At 38.6% G+C, this 17,689-nt stretch overlaps 1 protein-coding gene across 1 annotated transcript; it reads left to right on the top strand.

Annotated features, from left to right (window-relative positions):
- Positions 1-14,238: 14,238 nt before the first annotated feature.
- LOC125938742 (apolipoprotein C-I-like) lies at positions 14,239-14,506 on the top strand. The gene is given in 2 exon segments (XM_049654070.1): positions 14,239-14,397; positions 14,399-14,506. Coding segments are annotated over 2 exon segments (267 nt in total).
- The last annotated feature ends 3,183 nt before the right edge of the window (positions 14,507-17,689 follow it).

Below are 17,689 nucleotides of genomic sequence, written 5' to 3'. Positions count from 1 at the left end.
TAAGCAAATTTATGAATCAAGCAGCAGCCTATCTAGGAAGTAGAGAGATGCTCCAAGGAGTTGGAAAATTTTTATAGAAGAAAGGTGGATGCAGAAAAGCTATTAGCAAAAGAAAACGATTGTTCCAGATGAGGCCATTTTCTAGGGGGAAAAGCAAAGTGTCTAAGTATCTCATGTAGGTTAACTCATCTTTTTCATGGGAGTGAAGAGGACCCAGGTGGCAGATTCATTTGTGGAGCTTGAAAAATTCCAATGTTCCAGGAACTATGGTACTGAGCTACAATTAGACTTCTAGTCATGGTGGATTCTGCTCTGATCTTATAATGACAGCCTCACATGCAAATCTGACAACTTTGTTCTGGGTCATCCATAGGCTCTTGGCTGCCTGTCAGTTGCTTTCTGTTACTTTTAACTTTTTTAAATTATTTATTTATTTATGTATTCACTACTTACTTACTTACTTACTTACTTACGTGATTAAGTAAGTAAGTAATCTCTACACCCAAGGTGGGGCTCAAACTCACAATCCCAACCAAGATTAAGACTCCCATGCTCTACTGACTGAGCCAGCCAGGCACCATTCTGTTCCTTTTATTGATCAGACAATTACTATACTACATCTAAGCACTGGAAGAAATATAAACAATCATCTGATTTGCTTAATAAAAGTTATAGAACAAAGGCCATTGCTCAACCCTATTGCCTAAAAGCAGCCTCTACACCCAACGCCTGGTAATCACTGCTCTGTTCTGTTTCTTTTGAATTTGCCTTTTTCATATTCCACATAAGTGATATGATACAGTACTTGTCTTTGAAAACCAGAATTTTTGCCTTCACATAAACCATCATTTCAAACATCTGTAAGGCAGATCAGCTGACAATGTTATGAGATAATGACTTTTAAGTATGTTATGATGGAAAGAATGTCTGTGTATATGAAATTAATACAATTTGGGTAACTTTTACTGAGGTGCTATATAGCATCTTACTCATAAGAGTTGATTCTGAGACAATATCTTTGAATATTTCCTACTTAAAGTAATATATGCCCCTTCCATATGTAAGGGCAAATTTCCAGAATCAAATCTGCAGTGAGATTTTCATAAGAGGCAATATGCCTTGTAGAAGAAAAGTTGTAGTAGAAAAGAGTGAGTAATGGTTTAGGTATTAAGAATTCTATTTTGTGGGGGTACCTGGCTGTCTTAGTCTGAAGAAAATGTGTCTCTTGATCTTGGGGTCATGAGTTCAAGCCCCACATTGGGTGTAGAGATTACTAAAAAAAAAAAAAAAAAAAAAAAAAATAACAAAAAAAAAAACTTAAAAGAAATTCTAGTTTGGAGTCCCTGGCTGGCCCAGTCAGTAAAGCATGAGACTCTTGGTCTCAGGGTAATGAGTTTGAGCCCCATGTTGGGGTTAGACATTACAAAAAAAAAAAAAAAAAAAAGAGAGAGAGAGAGAGAGAGAGAGAGAGAGAGAAGTATTTTTTGTTTTGCTATAACTAACTATATATCTTTGGAAAACTTATCTAGTATGCTTAGATCTCAGTTTCATCTGGTCCAGTGGAAATTCTTTTCTTTTTGGCCTCCAGTGATGTGTTTCATTCCATCACCAAATATTTATTGAATATTCAAGATAATGAAGATATAGAGACATCAAGACTCTACCTCAAAGAAATCACTTAGTGAAGGAGATAGACAGTAAAATAAACAAATTCAATGATTAGCCTGAAATATGTGTATAGAACAAGCTATGTGATCAGAGAAGGTGAGCCCCTAACTCATCTAGGGGGAGACATGAGCTGAGTGTTACAGGAGAAGTAGTACTCAAAGCAAGTAAATGAGGTTGGAAGGACATTCAGTGAAGAATCAATAGTATATACATAGATGTGATGTGTGAGAAAGCACTTTGTATTTGAAGAACAAGTATTTTGTCATGATTGAAGTGCAGGTTTCATATAGCAGAATGCTGAAAGAAGATGAAGCTGATAGTGGGACTCAGAAGGGCCTTGTAGGCAATTCCAATAGTCTGAACTTTATTCTGAATGTGATGAAGACCACTTCACAAACTTTAGTTAGTGGAATGATACGATTAAATATTAGGAAGACATTTGAGTAGTAACAGTGCGGAAGACTGATGAGGGAGGTGGTAAAGGCCTGGCTCAGGGTAACCAAGTAGGACACTACAGCAAATATCCAAGGAGGATATTGCAGAAGAAATGATGCAGGCTCAAATTGTGGCCATGGTAATGGGATAGAGGTAAAAGGCAGGTAAAAGAAATGTTTGGTGGGGGGCAGGCAGATAATGAAGGTGGTCAAAAGGCACAAACTTCCAGAAAAAATACTACAAAAAAAGAAAAAAGCTTTGGGGTGTCTGGGTGGCTCAGTCAGTTAAGCATCCAACCCTTGATCTTAGCTCAGGTCCTGATCCCAGGGTCTTGAGCTCAAGACCCATGTTGGGCTCCATGCTGGGTGTGAAGCCTACTCTAAAAATAAATAAATAAATAAATAAATAAATAAATAAATACAATTTAAGAAAGAAAAAAGCTTCAAGGACGTAACGTACAGCATGGTGACTATAGTTAACAATGCTGTGTTGTACAGTTGAAAGCTGCTCAGAGAATAGATCTTAAAATTCCTCACCACAAGAATACAAATTTTCAACTATGTGAGATGATGGATGTTAATTAAACTCACTGTAGTCATCATTTTGCAACATATACATATGTCAAGTCATTATGTTGTACACTTGAAACTAATACATGCTACACATCATTTTTCCTCAATAAACCAGGAGGGAAAGAAGGAGAAATAAGGGGCAAGGGTCAGTGAGGTGCAATGAGACCTACTGGGTGTAGGGGTGAACAATTCAAACATGACACCTTGATTTCTGGCTTATGTATTTGGATGGATATAGATAAAGACTGAGGTAAAGAACACAGGTAAATAGCCAAATAGTGGATATTTTTTTTTTTTTTGTGGCTGCCCAGCATCAGCACTCCCTTCTTTTGAGGGGGCAACTCCTCATAATAAAATCTTAGTTACAGTCAGAGCTCATTTTCCACCATAGAAGCTAATATGACAGACTCACTTTCCTGGCCTTCTTTGCAGCAAGGGTAGAAGCACATGTCACAGACTCAGCCAATCTGATGCTCCAGCCTCAAAGTTTAAATTGAAAACCGATGATATAATAATGGACTCTCTAATCCATTGTTATGATAGCAGTGGTAGCAGAAGTTCTGCTGTGGCATCCAGCTGATAGTAGCTGTGTGGCTGTGGTGCCTGGCGTTCATCAGCAGTCACGTCAGACTCATTCTGTGGAGTGATCCTGGTTGTAACCCTGGTTGCTATTCAGACCTCCTTGCCTATTTTTCAAGCCTGGCTGTGTGCTTCCTAGTGGCTCTTCAGCTCAAATTGGCCAGAGTGATGCTGATGCTTGTGATTAAGGTCCTTAGTGGATAGTAACCAACTTGGAGGGTAAGATGGTGGGGGGGGCTGTAGACAAAATATTTTTATGTTTCTGCACAGCCAAGGCTTTTTGAACAAATGTTACATGGTTCCAGCAAACACTGAAAGGTAACTTATGACAAATTAGATAATGAGAGACTTCCAGAGAGACTCCAGAGAGATTTTCCTCATAAAGACACGTATACAGTTGTGGGGGGTGGGCGGAAATGGTGAAAGCTAAGATAGAGACAACCCTGGGTTATAAAGCTGAAGACAATGGTCTTGTCTTTTGTCTGAGAGATTTATATAAGAGAATCCAGGATCCTCTCCATCCCATCTCCAAGGAGACTTTCAGTAGGGAAGGGGACAGCTTTTTCTCTCTTTTATATATATGTCCAGATTCTTTTTTTTTTTTTTTTTTTTTTTTTTTTGGCATGCGGGAGCATTCCTCTGCTACAATACAAGCCTTGTGTTTGTAGAGTCACATCTGGCTTTTGTTGTATCACTCCAGGGGAAAGAATTGGGGGGCACATGGGTGGTTCAGTTGGTTGGGCGACCAACTTCGGCTCAGGTCACGATCTCACGGTTTGTGAGTTTGAGCCCCATGTCGGGCTCTGTGCTGACAGCTCTGAGCCTGGAACCTACTTCGGATTCTGTGTCTCCCCCTGTCTCTATCCCTCCCCTGCTCATGCTCTGTGTCTCTCTGTCTCTCAATAATAAATAAACGTTAAAAAGAAGAATTGGGACACAGGGCAATTTAGGGGTGTTATTTGCTTTTAAGTGAATAATAACAATCTGTCTCTACTCTAGGAACCTAGTGTATATACATTCAGAATAATGTTAGTAAACACGGAGAGAAAGGAAGAAGTAGCCAATATATTCATGTATCTTGAACACATTAATGAATTGGAAGTAGCAGTTTTCAGGAGGTCATTGAGGAAGGAAAAGGGGACTATGAATTTAAAATGTGGCAAAAAATAAGAAATTGTATCAAAGTTGCATTAAGAAAAAAGTTGTGCTGATCAAGAACTGATAGTTGGGGGGCACCTGGGTGGCTCAGTTGGTTAAGCGTCCAACTTCAGCTCAGGTCATGATCTCACAGTCCGTGGGTTCGAGCCCCCTGTCAGGCTTTGTGCTGACGGCTCGGAGCCTGGAGCCTGCTTCAGATTCCGTGTCTCCCTCTCTCTCTACCCTTCCCCCACTCGTGCTCTGTCTCTCTGTCTCTCTCAAAATAAAATAAAGACATTAAAAAAAAAGAACTGATAGTTGGGGCAAATAGGAGCAAAGGACTAAAAGCTCAACACCTAGAGAATGTACATCCTTAGGGTCAGGGTCTAATCCGTTGACCAGGAATTAGAATAGGAATTCTTTTCTCCTTGAACCTCATTCATGCCAACAAATATCTGTGCTCCTCCACTTGCCAAGCACTACGCTAGGTTATGAGGATATAGCAACGAACAAAAATAAACAAAGGTCCTGACCTCAAGGAGCATACATTCTAATGGGGAGGGGGGAGACAGGTGAATAACTACATGTATCAGGTGGAGATAAATATAATAAGAAAAAATAAAACAGGATAAAGGATTTAGAAAATGGTAGGAGGAGTTGGATGGGTGTAGTTAAAAGATAAATTGAAGTGTACTCTAATTTTAAAGTATATTTGAGCAAAAATCTATTGGAATTGGGCAGCATCCAACTGGAGGTGGTTGGAAGTGCTCTACAGACAGGAGTTAGGGGCAAGACATTTTATAGAGAAGACATAGAAGCAAAGCAAGGAAATTATTTGTAGCTTAAATGGTTCCCTTATTTGGGAAAGCTTAGTTGCCTAGTGATTGGTTGTCCTTAGGTTTTGATTTCTTAACCTTGAGACATTTACAGGCTTAGTATCTGATTTTCTTATGTAGTCTGCTGAGGCATTAGAACTACCTCAGTCTAATGGCTTCCTTGTTTAATTAATTTAAAACTATTAATTTATATAAGATGGTGGTCAAAAAACATCTCTGTGTCCTAGAAACAGGAAGTAGAACAGTGTTTCCAAGGGCTGAAGGACGGGGGATGGGGAATTATTGTTTAATGGGTGCAGAGTTTCAGTTCTGTAGAAAAATGTTCTGGAAATGGATGGTGGTGATGGTTGCACAATAAGGTGTATGTACTGAATTCCACTGAATAATACACTTAAAAATAGTTAAGGTGGTAAATTTTGTTACATAAATTTTACTATAATCTTTAAAAATTACCTTTACATATGTTATTTTGCACATATCCAAGTATATTTGCAGGATAAATTCTAAGTTGAATTGCTAGGTCAAAGATATGTGCATTTGAATTTTGATTGCTATTACAAAACTGTCCTTTAAACGAGCTATATAAGTTAACTCTATCTTCAGTGATATAGGAAAGACGTTCCCTTTCTCATTAAACCCATTCCAGTTGGGTTTCACACTCATCACTCCAATGAAACTACCCTTACCAAGAACACAAATGACCTCTATGCTGCCTAATCCAGTAGTAAGTGTTCAGACTTCTTACTCTCTCAGGGAAACTTAAATACTTCCTTCACTTGACTTCTGGTCTACCAACTCACACTGATTCCTCCTTCTAAGACTGCTTTGCTAAATGTATCTATACTTTCCTATCTGTAAATGTTGCATGGCTTATTTTCTCAAATTTCGCTATTTAAAGTCATATCCTGAAGAGTCTCATTCAGTTCTGTGGTTTTAACACTTCAATGCTGATGAGGTAGGCAATGTAAATATGGTAAAAAATGGAATGTATCTGGTATTGACCTTTTTCTTCGTTGCTAGACTCATCTATCCAGCTTTCTACTTGACATTTCCTTTTAGATGTCTAATAAACATCTCAAACATAAAGGACTCTTGATTCCTCCCTGCCCCACCCAGCTCCTCCTCCAGTGTCCTCCATATCCATAAATAGCAACTTCAGTCACCCAGTAACTTGGGCCAAAGTCCTTAGGTTCTAAATCTTAGACTCTTGACTTCTCTGTCTCAAACCCCTTATCCTATGCACTAGCAAATTCTCAAAACACACCATATCTCACCACCTTCACTGAAATACTCTTGGTTCAAGCCACCACCATTCCTCTACTGAATTGTTGTGACAGTTACCTAACTGACCTCCTGGCCTGTGTTCTTGCATTCCTACAGTTTCCTCTCTACTCAGTAGCTAGACAAATATTTTAAAAATATACATGAGATTTTATCACCCCATTGGTTCAAACCATTTGGTTCATCAGACTATGTCTACCTACCCCAATACCTCTTTGAACTTATTTCCTATACTTTCTCCCAAGCTCACGGTATTCTAATTACACTGGGCTTTGTGTTATTCTTCAAACACCAAGAGCATTTCCATTTGCTCTTTTCTATTTGTTCCTTCTGCCATTTTTTCAGCACTTTTAAATAGCTAATATCATATCATATTATTTATTTATATGTTTATTTTATTATTTTTGAGAGAGAAAGCATGTGAGCAGGGGAGAGGCAGAGAGAGAGGAGGACAGAGGATCCAAAGTGGGCTCTGTGCTGATAGCAGAGAGCCCAGAGCAAGGCTTGAACTCACAAACTGTGAGATCACGACCTGAACTGAAGTTGGACCCTTAAATGACTGAGCCACCCAGGTGCCCCTCATATTATTCATTTCTATTTTCATATTTTCAGTTTTCCCTACTAGGATAGGGATATTATCTGTCTTCTTTATTGCTATACCCCCAGTACCTACAACAGCACCTGGAACAGAATAAACAATAAAAAGGTGTCCAGTGAATTCAAATGTGCATGTCTTTATTTTAAAAGTTTCTTATTTTTATTTTTTTAGTTATCTCCACACCCAACATGGGGCTCAAGCTCACAACCCCAAGATTGAGTTGCATGCTCTTCCAACTGAGCCAACCAGGCTCCCCTAAAATGTGCATGTCTTAATCTGTCTTCTGACATGTATTTGACCTCTCCCCTATCTCCACCACCAGTTCTCACTTGCCATGTCTTTTATAGATTAGAATAACACTTATATTTCTCATGATCGCTTTTAGCATGAAACACAATGCTCTGCACTTGTTTCATCTGTTGGTAAAATAGGGATTTGGAGAAAGAAAGAGATGTCAAAAAGATAAAAGACTATTTCTTTTAGTCTTACAGTCTGATAATGTCTTCTAAAAATGTTTGAAATTATAATCAACCCAATTATAAAAATAGTCCAGATTAGCTAGTATAGCTCTAGTATAGTAGCTATTCAGTAATTATAATAGAATAACTGTAATAGAATAGTGTCAGCCTAGTGGCACTTGTCTGAGTATCATTGTAAGTAGTACATGGTGATGTTGGTCTCTCAGTGAAAATCTGACTTCTTCTACCTTCATGCTCTTAGGAATTCCTTCCAAAAATGACTGGGTCAGAGCCATGTAATCCTCTAACAGGAAGTGTCACTGAGTCTGAACATAAGAATGCAGATGAGTTCCCCTCCCCCCACTATTTCTCAGGCATCCAGTCTAGAGCACCCACTTCCCCCTTTATCTGCTTTCTGCCCCCATCCCCATCAAATCTTTCTTGGCAATGACCCAGGAAGCATAACTGACTGTATTGTGTTGAAATTCAGAGAGAGAAACTAAAGATTCTGTATAGATTTTTTAGGAAGATGAAAAAAAAAAATCAGCCCTTTCCAATTGATTTCGTGATCAGCTAAGAAAGCACTGGTAAATGTCCAAGATTTGCTACATTCTGTTTCTAAATCTATATATTTGCATTTCCAGGTATGCACACTTTAAGTAATTTTGAAGAAAAGATAGATCCAACAATCTTTATTGTTTTTCTGCCAGGATTTCCGTATGAAGCTAAACACTGCCTTTGTGAATGCTATAGGCATACTAAGTTATAGATGTAGTTTGAAGAACTACTACCCCAAATGTTGAAATGCAGGTGTTAAACTAGAACTGTGGCATTAGGTAGGAAGCAGGTTGGGGCACAGAAATCAATGGTTAATTAGGTGGAGCTGAGATTAAATAAGGACTTTGGAGCTGTGATATGTGTCTGGGTAAAATGAAGCTGTAAGATCAAGTTCTGCTCTTCCTTAAATAACAGGAAATCCACGACTCCCAAGGCTCAGGATGGTGAGGCTGATCAAGTATTCTTAACTCTGTCCCCAATGGCCAGTTTGGGGCAGGAGAGTGGTGAGGGAGGGGTCACAGTCTTTCACCGTGGCTATGGTGGAGGATCAATTTGTTAGATCACTTCAGCTTGCCTGTTTTCCTAAAAGCAACGAGTGCTAAGATATTAAATAAATTGACAATTGTTGGGGTTGTGACTATCCTAAAAATGAAGAAAGATTCAGGAGGTAAATGCCAGGCTGGCAGTACAGACAAAAGAAGCAAAAAATTTTAACATTTTGAAGAATAGCTGTCAACGAGGTGCCAAATAAAGATGTTACTTCCAGACACAGACTTTTACAGTCAAATAAGTAAGTCCACATGCTCTGTATTGGCCAAATTATTTTGCATTTCTTGGCTCTTATTTTGGGGGGAACTACATCTCTCAAGTACATGGTTCCTAAGAGAGCAGCCTATTTAAATAGCTTGGCCTTGCACCCTGGTCCGAAAATGAGCCATCAAGGAAAGCTGAAAGATGTGAGACCATGTTTCCTACCGTGAAATACAGCATGAAATAAGTGAAATAAGACAGTTACTATAATTACTTACATTTTGCAAATGATGAAAATGACATTTTCCAGGGGCTAAGGAAGTTTTTTTTCAAGACACACAGTTAGTAGGGGTTGATCCATGAATTCTAATCCCAGCTTGTTTCCCTTTAGGACAAATTCTGGTTGCAGTCAGGGCTCAATACATGCAGGCAATTATTAAAAGAACCCTGGGGCACCTGGGTGGCTTGGTCGCTTAAGCCTCCGACTTCGGCTCAGGTCAAGATCTCGCGGTCGGTGGGTTCGAGCCCCGCATCGGGCTCTGTGCTGACAGCTCAGAGCCTGGAGCCTGTTTCAGATTCTGTGTCTCCCTCTCTCTGTGACCCTCCACCGTTCATGCTCTGTCTCTCTCTGTCTCAAAAATAAATAAACGTTAAAAAAATTTTTTTTAAAAGAACCCTGAAAAGGCTGTTTGAGAACGGACTCTGTCAGGTTTTGAACACCATGCTTAGGAGTTTAGACTTCAAATTATGGAAAGTGGAGAAAACTACATAGGTTCTGAGGTGGAAAGTGATATGTTTCAGGTTGTTCTTTTGAAAGATAAACCGGATAGGGATCAGAGAAAGTGCTAATGGTGCTTCCTCCTCTGGCAGTCCACAATACAATAATCCTATTGTATTAATAAATTCTTTATTTAACATAAGCTGGCTGAAGTCACATTTCTGCCATTTGAAACTGAAAAAGTCCTGATTAATAAATCTCAGTTTGCAGATGAAGAAACTTGAAACCATACAGTTTGAATGAATCACAGTTTTCTGGTATTATTGCCAGCACTAGAATGTCTCCATTCCCGGTCTTAAACCAGTCTACTCTGGCATATTAGAGTTTTTACCTTTTCACTCCATGATTTGCCTTGAAGAAATGCTGAACAAACCAATTTTCTTCATGGTGATTTAAGGTGACTTTATGTAAATTAAACACAACTGATATGAATGTGGAACTTAAATGACAGATGCATTTATTACATGTGTCTAGCGTAAGATCATCCCATATTCCAGACTCAGCCTTGATAAAGCTCTTCAGATTCTGCAGTCTAATGATTTGGAGTTAGGACACAGCATGTGCATATAAATAGTAAGAGAGTTTTAACAACTTTTTTTTAAAAGATTTTATTTTAGGGGTGCCTGGGTGGTTCAGTCAGTTAAGCCTCCAACTTCAGCTCAGGTCACGATCTCGCGGTCCGTGGGTTCGAGCCCCACATCAGGCTCTGGGCTGATGGCTCAGAGCCTGGAGCCTGCTTCTGATTCTGTGTCTTCCTCTCTCTCTGCCCCGCCCCCGTTTATGCTCTGTCTTTCTCTGTCTCAAAAATAAATAAACGTTAAAAAAACAAATTAAAAAAAAAAAGATTTTATTTTAAGTAATCTATACACCCAACATGGGGCTCAAACTTACAACTCTGAGATCCAGAGTCACACATGCTACTACCGACTGAGCTGGCCAAGCGCCCCAGTTTTAACTCTTGAACAAGATTTTCTCCCTCAACTTACTCCTGACCACCACTAACTTTGGAGTCATCTTTAACTCTTGCTGATCTCAGTTCTGCCTCTTGTCAATCCATGGCGGTCCAAATCCATCTTTTTCCTTCACTACCACCTTAATATGGTGCTTTGTTTCCACTCGCCTATATAATTGTAGGGTCTCTTAACTCATTCAGCTGTTGCCACTCTCTTCTACTATCTAATTATATCGTTTCTCACTGCTCATAGAACTGGCCTCTAGCTCCCACACCCACTATCAAGGCTAACTAAAATCTGACTAACATATGTTAGCCTTAATTCTCCAATTGCCCGTAAGCTTCAGCTAAATCAGCGATTAATGCTCAACAATTATCAGCTGTTATTATTTGTTGTTAATCAGATTGTCCTGCTTATTTCTATTCCTCGTGTATTAATGTGACCTCCTTTCAGGCATGAACATTTCCTTGATTCCACTCCTTCCCTACTATGAGGTAATGATTCTCCCCCTCATGTCTCCAGAGTTTTGACACAATGTGAAGAGCTCTCCACAGTTTGCCATGTGTTACTATCATATTTCTACATGACAGAACATTCTTTCCAGAAGTTGAACTCCTTGAGAGTAAAATAAAAAAGGCTTATTCTTTATTGTATATCCACCTTGCACCTTGCACGTAAATATTTGTTTACACTGAATTTGGGACTAAGTTACTGATGATGAAATGAATTCAGAAAAATCTTTTATCTACCCCAAACTGAATGTTTTAAAAAGGCAGAATTTTACTGAAGTGGAAAAAAACAATACATGTAAAATGGTTTCAAATATACACAGGTTCAATGATACTGGTTTTCTGGACACTATTATTTTTTGGTAGGAAACATGATCTTTCATGCTCTCAAGTGATCACTGAGCTCATTAAACTTACTATGAAATTCAGAAAATTCTTTCATAGGTCTATTGATTTCAATTTCATTTATCATGAAATTCAGAGACTTCTGCAAATGCTTTAAAGGCTTAAAAAATTTAAATTCTCACTATGAGTCTCATTTTGGACATTGTTCGTTAGATCCTAATGCCTCACATTGGGAGACATAGCACTGCTTTTAATATTAGCATAACCCTTGAAATTTTTGTAACAGTTTTATGAAGGTTTTAAACTGAAAATTATTTTAGTTGTAGCCAAAATCTCCTACTTTACACAATCACAATTCATATGATTTGTGGAAATCCCATAATTTACACCTCCCCCAAGAGCAAATACATTTTTAATCCTAAATGTCATGCATGCTCTCAATAATCTACTCCCAAGAATGTTCTAGTACCTTGCAACTTATATCCATGAGGAATAGCTGATGTTGGCATGTACTTCCCATGGATGGTATGTGGGAAGAGAATGGTATCTATTGTGCTATGAATTCATAGAGTTAGGTATGAATTTTTAATGTACATGTTTTTTAATATTTGTAGTGTCGGGACTCAAAAAAATTATTTTACTACATACAGCTGGGGTTTTCCAGGACTAATTCTCCCCCATATATTAAGGATGAGTGTCATCTGGAAAGGAGAGCATTTAATACCTTATCCCCATATTATTTCATTTTAGTCTTAGAGAAGAAGCCTCTTGCTTTGTTAAAAGTCACTAGCTTTATGTGTCATAAGAGATGTTAGAATGTCTTTCTATTCCATGGATGATGTATATTTTCTGAGAGTATTATAGCACAAACATCTTCAATTTACCAGGTCGTCTTTTATTTATTAAAAAAATGTTTTTAAGTAAGCTCTACACCCAACGTGGAGCTTGAACTGAAAACCTGAGATCAAGAGTCGAATGCTCTCCTGACTGAGCCAGCCAGGCATCCCCCTGGGTTGTACTTTAAATGGTAGGAGTTTTTCCATATAGAAATTCTTTATGTGGGGTGGCCTGAGATCTTGACATCTTGGGGATCTTGGGATTGTGAATTTGAGGCCTACATTGGGCACAGAGCTTACTTAAAAAAAAAAAGAAAGAAATTCTTTATGAGATATATGCTTTGTAAGTATTCTTTCCCATGAAAATGAATTCTTTTCCATTCATTTTCATAATGGTATCTTTTGATGAGCTTAAGTTTTTAATATTGAAGACTAGCATCGAATATTTGTTTTTATGCTTTTTTGCTTTCAATGTCCTATATGTCCTATATAAGAAGTTTTTGCCTTCTTCAAGGTCATGAAAATAGTCTCCTATATTTTCTTGCAGAAGCTTCATAGTTTTAGCTCTTGTGTGCAGATTTATGATCCTCCCCAGATTGATGTGTCACATCATTGTCTATGATGTGACATAGAGATTGGGTTTCTTTTTTTTCTCCAAATGAGTATCAAATTACTCCAATACTGTTTTCACTGATTAGGATTCTAGTATAATGAAAAGAAGTGATGAAAACAAACATTCTTGCCTTATTCCTGATCTTAGGAGGAATATTTTGCCATAAATATGATAATAGAGAAAGAGAAGGGGGCTGGGGTGTGGAGAGAGCATGCACAAGTGCTTGAATTCTGGAGGCTTCCTTAGAAAAGTGAAGAAGTTTCTTTCCTGACAATTCTTGGTAGCTTATTTTTCATTGGTCTGAATTATGAACTATTGACTATCAATAGTGGCCTGGGATGAGATTACACCTGAGCCACATGCCCCTTGACTCAGGGATGGAGTCAGCACATGGCTGTGCAGAAGTATGGACACCTGAATGAAATTATAAATTATAAATAAGTGTTCAGGAAAAAGAAAAAGAAGAAGAAGGGGATCCTATAGAATAAAAGAGACTTTTGAGCCATATCAACAAAATATGATATGTGAGCATTATTTGGATGCTGATTCAAATAAACCAATTGTTAAAAATGTCTAAGATATCTATCTATCTATCTATCTATATACAATGGAATATCACTCAGCCATAAAAATGAGTGAAGTCTTGCCATTCATGACAACATGGACCCAGAGAGTTTTATGCTAAGTGAAATAAGTCAGACAGAAAAAAACAAATACCATATGATTTCACTTATATATGGAATCTAGAAAACAAAACAAAACAAATGAACAAACAAGTAAAATGAAAGCACACTCATAACTACAAAGAACTAACTGGTGGTTGCCAGAGTGGAGGGGAGGGTGGGGGGTGGATAAAATAGGAGAAAGGGATTAAGATATACAAATTTCCAGTTATAAAATCAGTCACAGGGATGAAAAGTACGGCATAGGGAATATAGTCAATAATATTGTAATAAAGTTGTATGGTGACAGATGGTAACTGTACTTATCAGTGGCAAGCACTGGGTAATGTGTAGAATTATCAGATCACTATGTTGTGCACCTGAAACTAATATAACATTGTCTGTGAACTAAACTTCAGTTAAAAAGTTATGTCTAAGACAATTCAGAAAATTTGAACATTGTCTGGATATTTGACAGTATCAATGTATTTTTGCAAATATTTTATATATAATAATAGTAGTATAATTATTCTTTGGAGCCCTTATCTTTTAAAGATACATGAGAAATGTTTACAGATAAAATGCTACAATGTCTGAATGTACATTAAAGTAGTCCAGTGTGACCCCATGCTGTCCTGTGGCTGATCCAGTGGGCCCCTCCAGCCCAGCCATGAGTCTCATCCTGTCACTCCCGGTTTGGGTGGTGGTTCTGTCTTTGGTTTTGGAAGGCCCAGTCCTGGCCCAGGCAGTCCCACAAACCTCCAGCACTTTGGAGCTCATCCTGGATAAGCTGAAGGAGTTTGGTAAAGCTCTGAAGGACAAGGCCCTGGGCAGCCATTGAGAGCATCAAGCAGAGCGACATTCCTGCAAAGACCCAGAACTGGTTTTCCAAGACTTTCAACAAAGGGAAGGAGAGGCTCAAAATTACTTTCTCCTGAATACAATGAGAGCCGCCTGCCCCTCTCCTCTGTGGCTGTGCCCTAGGAGGGTGCTCCAAAATTTCCCACACCCCTGCTCCTGTGCCCAGGACTTGATGATACCCATGTCCACCCCCACCCACCAACAAAAATCCCATAGAAGGGGAAAAAAAAACGTAATCCAGAGTGAAGGTAGGGGAGTAAAAATGAGAACATTGACAAAACAAGATTGGTTGGATGATGAGTATATTAGGTTTTATTTTACTATTTTCCTTATTTTTTTGTAAAATTATATTCCTTAATAAAATTTTAAAAATCCTCTACTTTGGAAAAGAAGTTAAATAAGGATTGTCATAAAAGAATGGGGAGACAGAAAGCTTTCAGGGCAACCACAGTGCCCACTCTATTAATACTTTTTGTGTATATCGTTGTTTCTTATTGTTTTAAATTATTCACTTGTTTATTTTCACAGTGTTGAATAAGAATTTATTTTCACAGTGTTGAATAAGAAATGAATTCATAGGGGCACCTGGGTGGCTTAGTCGGTTAAGCATCCAATTCTTGGTTTCAGCTCAGTTCATGATCTAATTCATGAGTGAGCCCTGCACTGGTCTCTGTGCAGACAGCATGGAACCTGCTTGGGATTCTCTCTCTTCCTCCCTGCTCTCTCTGTTTCTCAAAGTAAATAAATAAACATTTTTTTAAATGAGATTTTTATTCTTGTTATAAGAATTGTCATGGGGCACCTGGGTGGGTCAGTCAGTTAAGCATGTAACTCTTGATTTCAGCTCAGGTCATGATCTCATAGTTGTGAGATGGATCCCCAAGTCAGGCTCAGCACTGAGCATGGAGCCTGCTTTGGATTCTCTCTCCCTCTCCCGCTGCCCCTCTGCTGTGCTATCTCTTTCTCTCTCAAAATAAATAAATAAACTTAAAAAAAAAAAGAATTCATAGAGGTCAAAATTAAAAAGATTTACAAGGGTATATATACAGTGATAAGTCTCCCTGTGATCTCTGGCCCTTGTCACTTAGACTTCCATCCCATAGCCCCCCTCCCACCTTAACTTGGGATCAATGCTATCCTTTTTTCATACACACCATTTTTTTTTTTAAAGATTTATTTATTTTTGAGAGAGAGCACAAGCAGAGAAGGGGCAGAGAGAGAGGGGGGACAGAAGATCTAAATTGGGCTCTGTCCTGACTGCAGCGAGCTTAATTTGGGGCTCGAACTCACGAACCGTGAGATCATGACCTGAGCAGAAGTTGGATGCTCAACCGACTGAGCCACCCAGGTGACCTTCATACTCACCATTTTTAATGGCCGCAAAACATTGCATTGTGTAAACATACCACGATTTATTGAATGATTTTCTTATTGTTGAAGCAGTTCTCATTTATTTATTTGCTTACTTATTTAATATATTTACAAAGCTTCCTGCGCTTTAGATCTTACATCACTGATTATTCCTTATAATGAACCAAATGTTTGTGTCCCTCCAAAATTCATATGTTGAATTTCTATCCCCTGAAGTGATGGCATTAGGAAGTGGGGTCTTTGGGACATGATTAAGTCATAAGGATGATGCCTCAAAAATGGGATTAGTGCCCTTATGAAAAGACTTCAGAGAGCTCTCTAGCTTTTTCTGCCATGTGAGGGTACAAGAAAACAGCAGTCTGCAACCTAGAGAAGGGTGTCACCAGGACCAGGCCATGCTGGCACCCTGATATTGATTATCCTATCTCCAGAACTGTGAGAAATAAATGTCTGTTGTTTAAATAACCCACTCTCTGGGATTTTGTTATAGCAGCCTGAATGCACTAACACTTTCCTTTTTCTCTGGAATATTCAATTAATTTCAACCAGAGCATTTAAAACATCCTCAATCATCTGATTACTTGGAAACAGAAAACTTTCTCTCAACCCCCCATCCCACTTCACCTACCTCTGTATTACCCTTTGCTCCTTCCACACCCTTATCCAACACCTCAATATTCTATTGGAATAGACTACCTTTACCACTCAGATTTATCTACCCACTTTCCACTGAGCTTTCAGGAAGACAGCTTCCCCTCCAGGAAGTCAACCTGCAGGGATCAATCTCAGAAAAGTTAAGTCTACTTTTCTACTTTATGCTCTTAACTTAGTTTTCAAACACCATCTGTACAGTGATATCTCCAAATATTTATCTACCCCAGAATAGCTCTATATGTACCTGATATCCCCACTGGACTACCTCAAAGACATTTCAAACTCTTCACGACATGATCTCCTCCTCTAAACTTGGTTCTATTCCAGTATATTTATTCTGTTCCAGGGAAGGGTACTATCATACATGCAATTGCATGAGCCACTTTTCTCTTTCTTATTTCCCATCTTGATTGATCGTCAGTTCTTATTGATTTTATCAGCAAAATATTTCTCAATCCATCCTGTACTCTCTACTTACAGACTCATCATGCTAGCCCAAAAGACAATTACCTCTCACTTAAACTAACTAGTACTCCTAACTAGCTCTTCTTATCTCCTCTACCATGAGTCTAATCCATTCTTCATACTTTAGGTGGAGAGACTTTTCCTTCTGAAGACCAATCTGATCACATTACTCCTACCAGCTTAAAATTCTCTAATGCCTTTCCACTGCCATTACAGTTAAGGCCCTACCATGGCTTTCAAAGCCCTGTGTGAACTTCTTCCTCTCTTGTTTCATCTCAGTATACTCCCTTTTATTACATAGCTTTTAGCGACATAACTGAAAGATAACTTTCTTTAGGTTTCTTAAACATTTCATGCGTCAGAGGATCTTTGCAAATACCTTTCTCTCCATCCAGAATGTTCCTCACCAGCCTTTCTCCTATGCATAGATACCTCATATTCGTCTTTTTTTTTTTTAAATTGTGCTCTTTTTAAAAAAGTTTATTTTATCTTGAGAGAGAGCGAGGGCACGTGTGCATGAACAAGGGAGGGGCAAAGAGAGAGACAGAGAAAACCCCAAGCAGGCTCTGATTCTGGGCTTGATCCCACAAACTGTGAGATCATGACCCGAGCCAAAAATCAAGAGTTGGATGCTCAACCTACTAAGCCACCGAGGCGCCCCTCTCTTATCCATCTTTTGATTCTTAGCTTAAAAGTCTGTTTCTTGGGAAATCCTTTCTAGATGTCCTCAGTCTACCACAGAATGGTTTTCCTTTCTTTCAGAGCATCTA

The sequence above is a fragment of the Panthera uncia genome, assembly GCF_023721935.1.
Source record: "Panthera uncia isolate 11264 chromosome B2 unlocalized genomic scaffold, Puncia_PCG_1.0 HiC_scaffold_24, whole genome shotgun sequence".
In the NCBI taxonomy this organism is placed as follows: Eukaryota; Metazoa; Chordata; class Mammalia; order Carnivora; family Felidae; genus Panthera; species Panthera uncia.
This window is presented reverse-complemented; position numbering and strand designations above follow the sequence as displayed.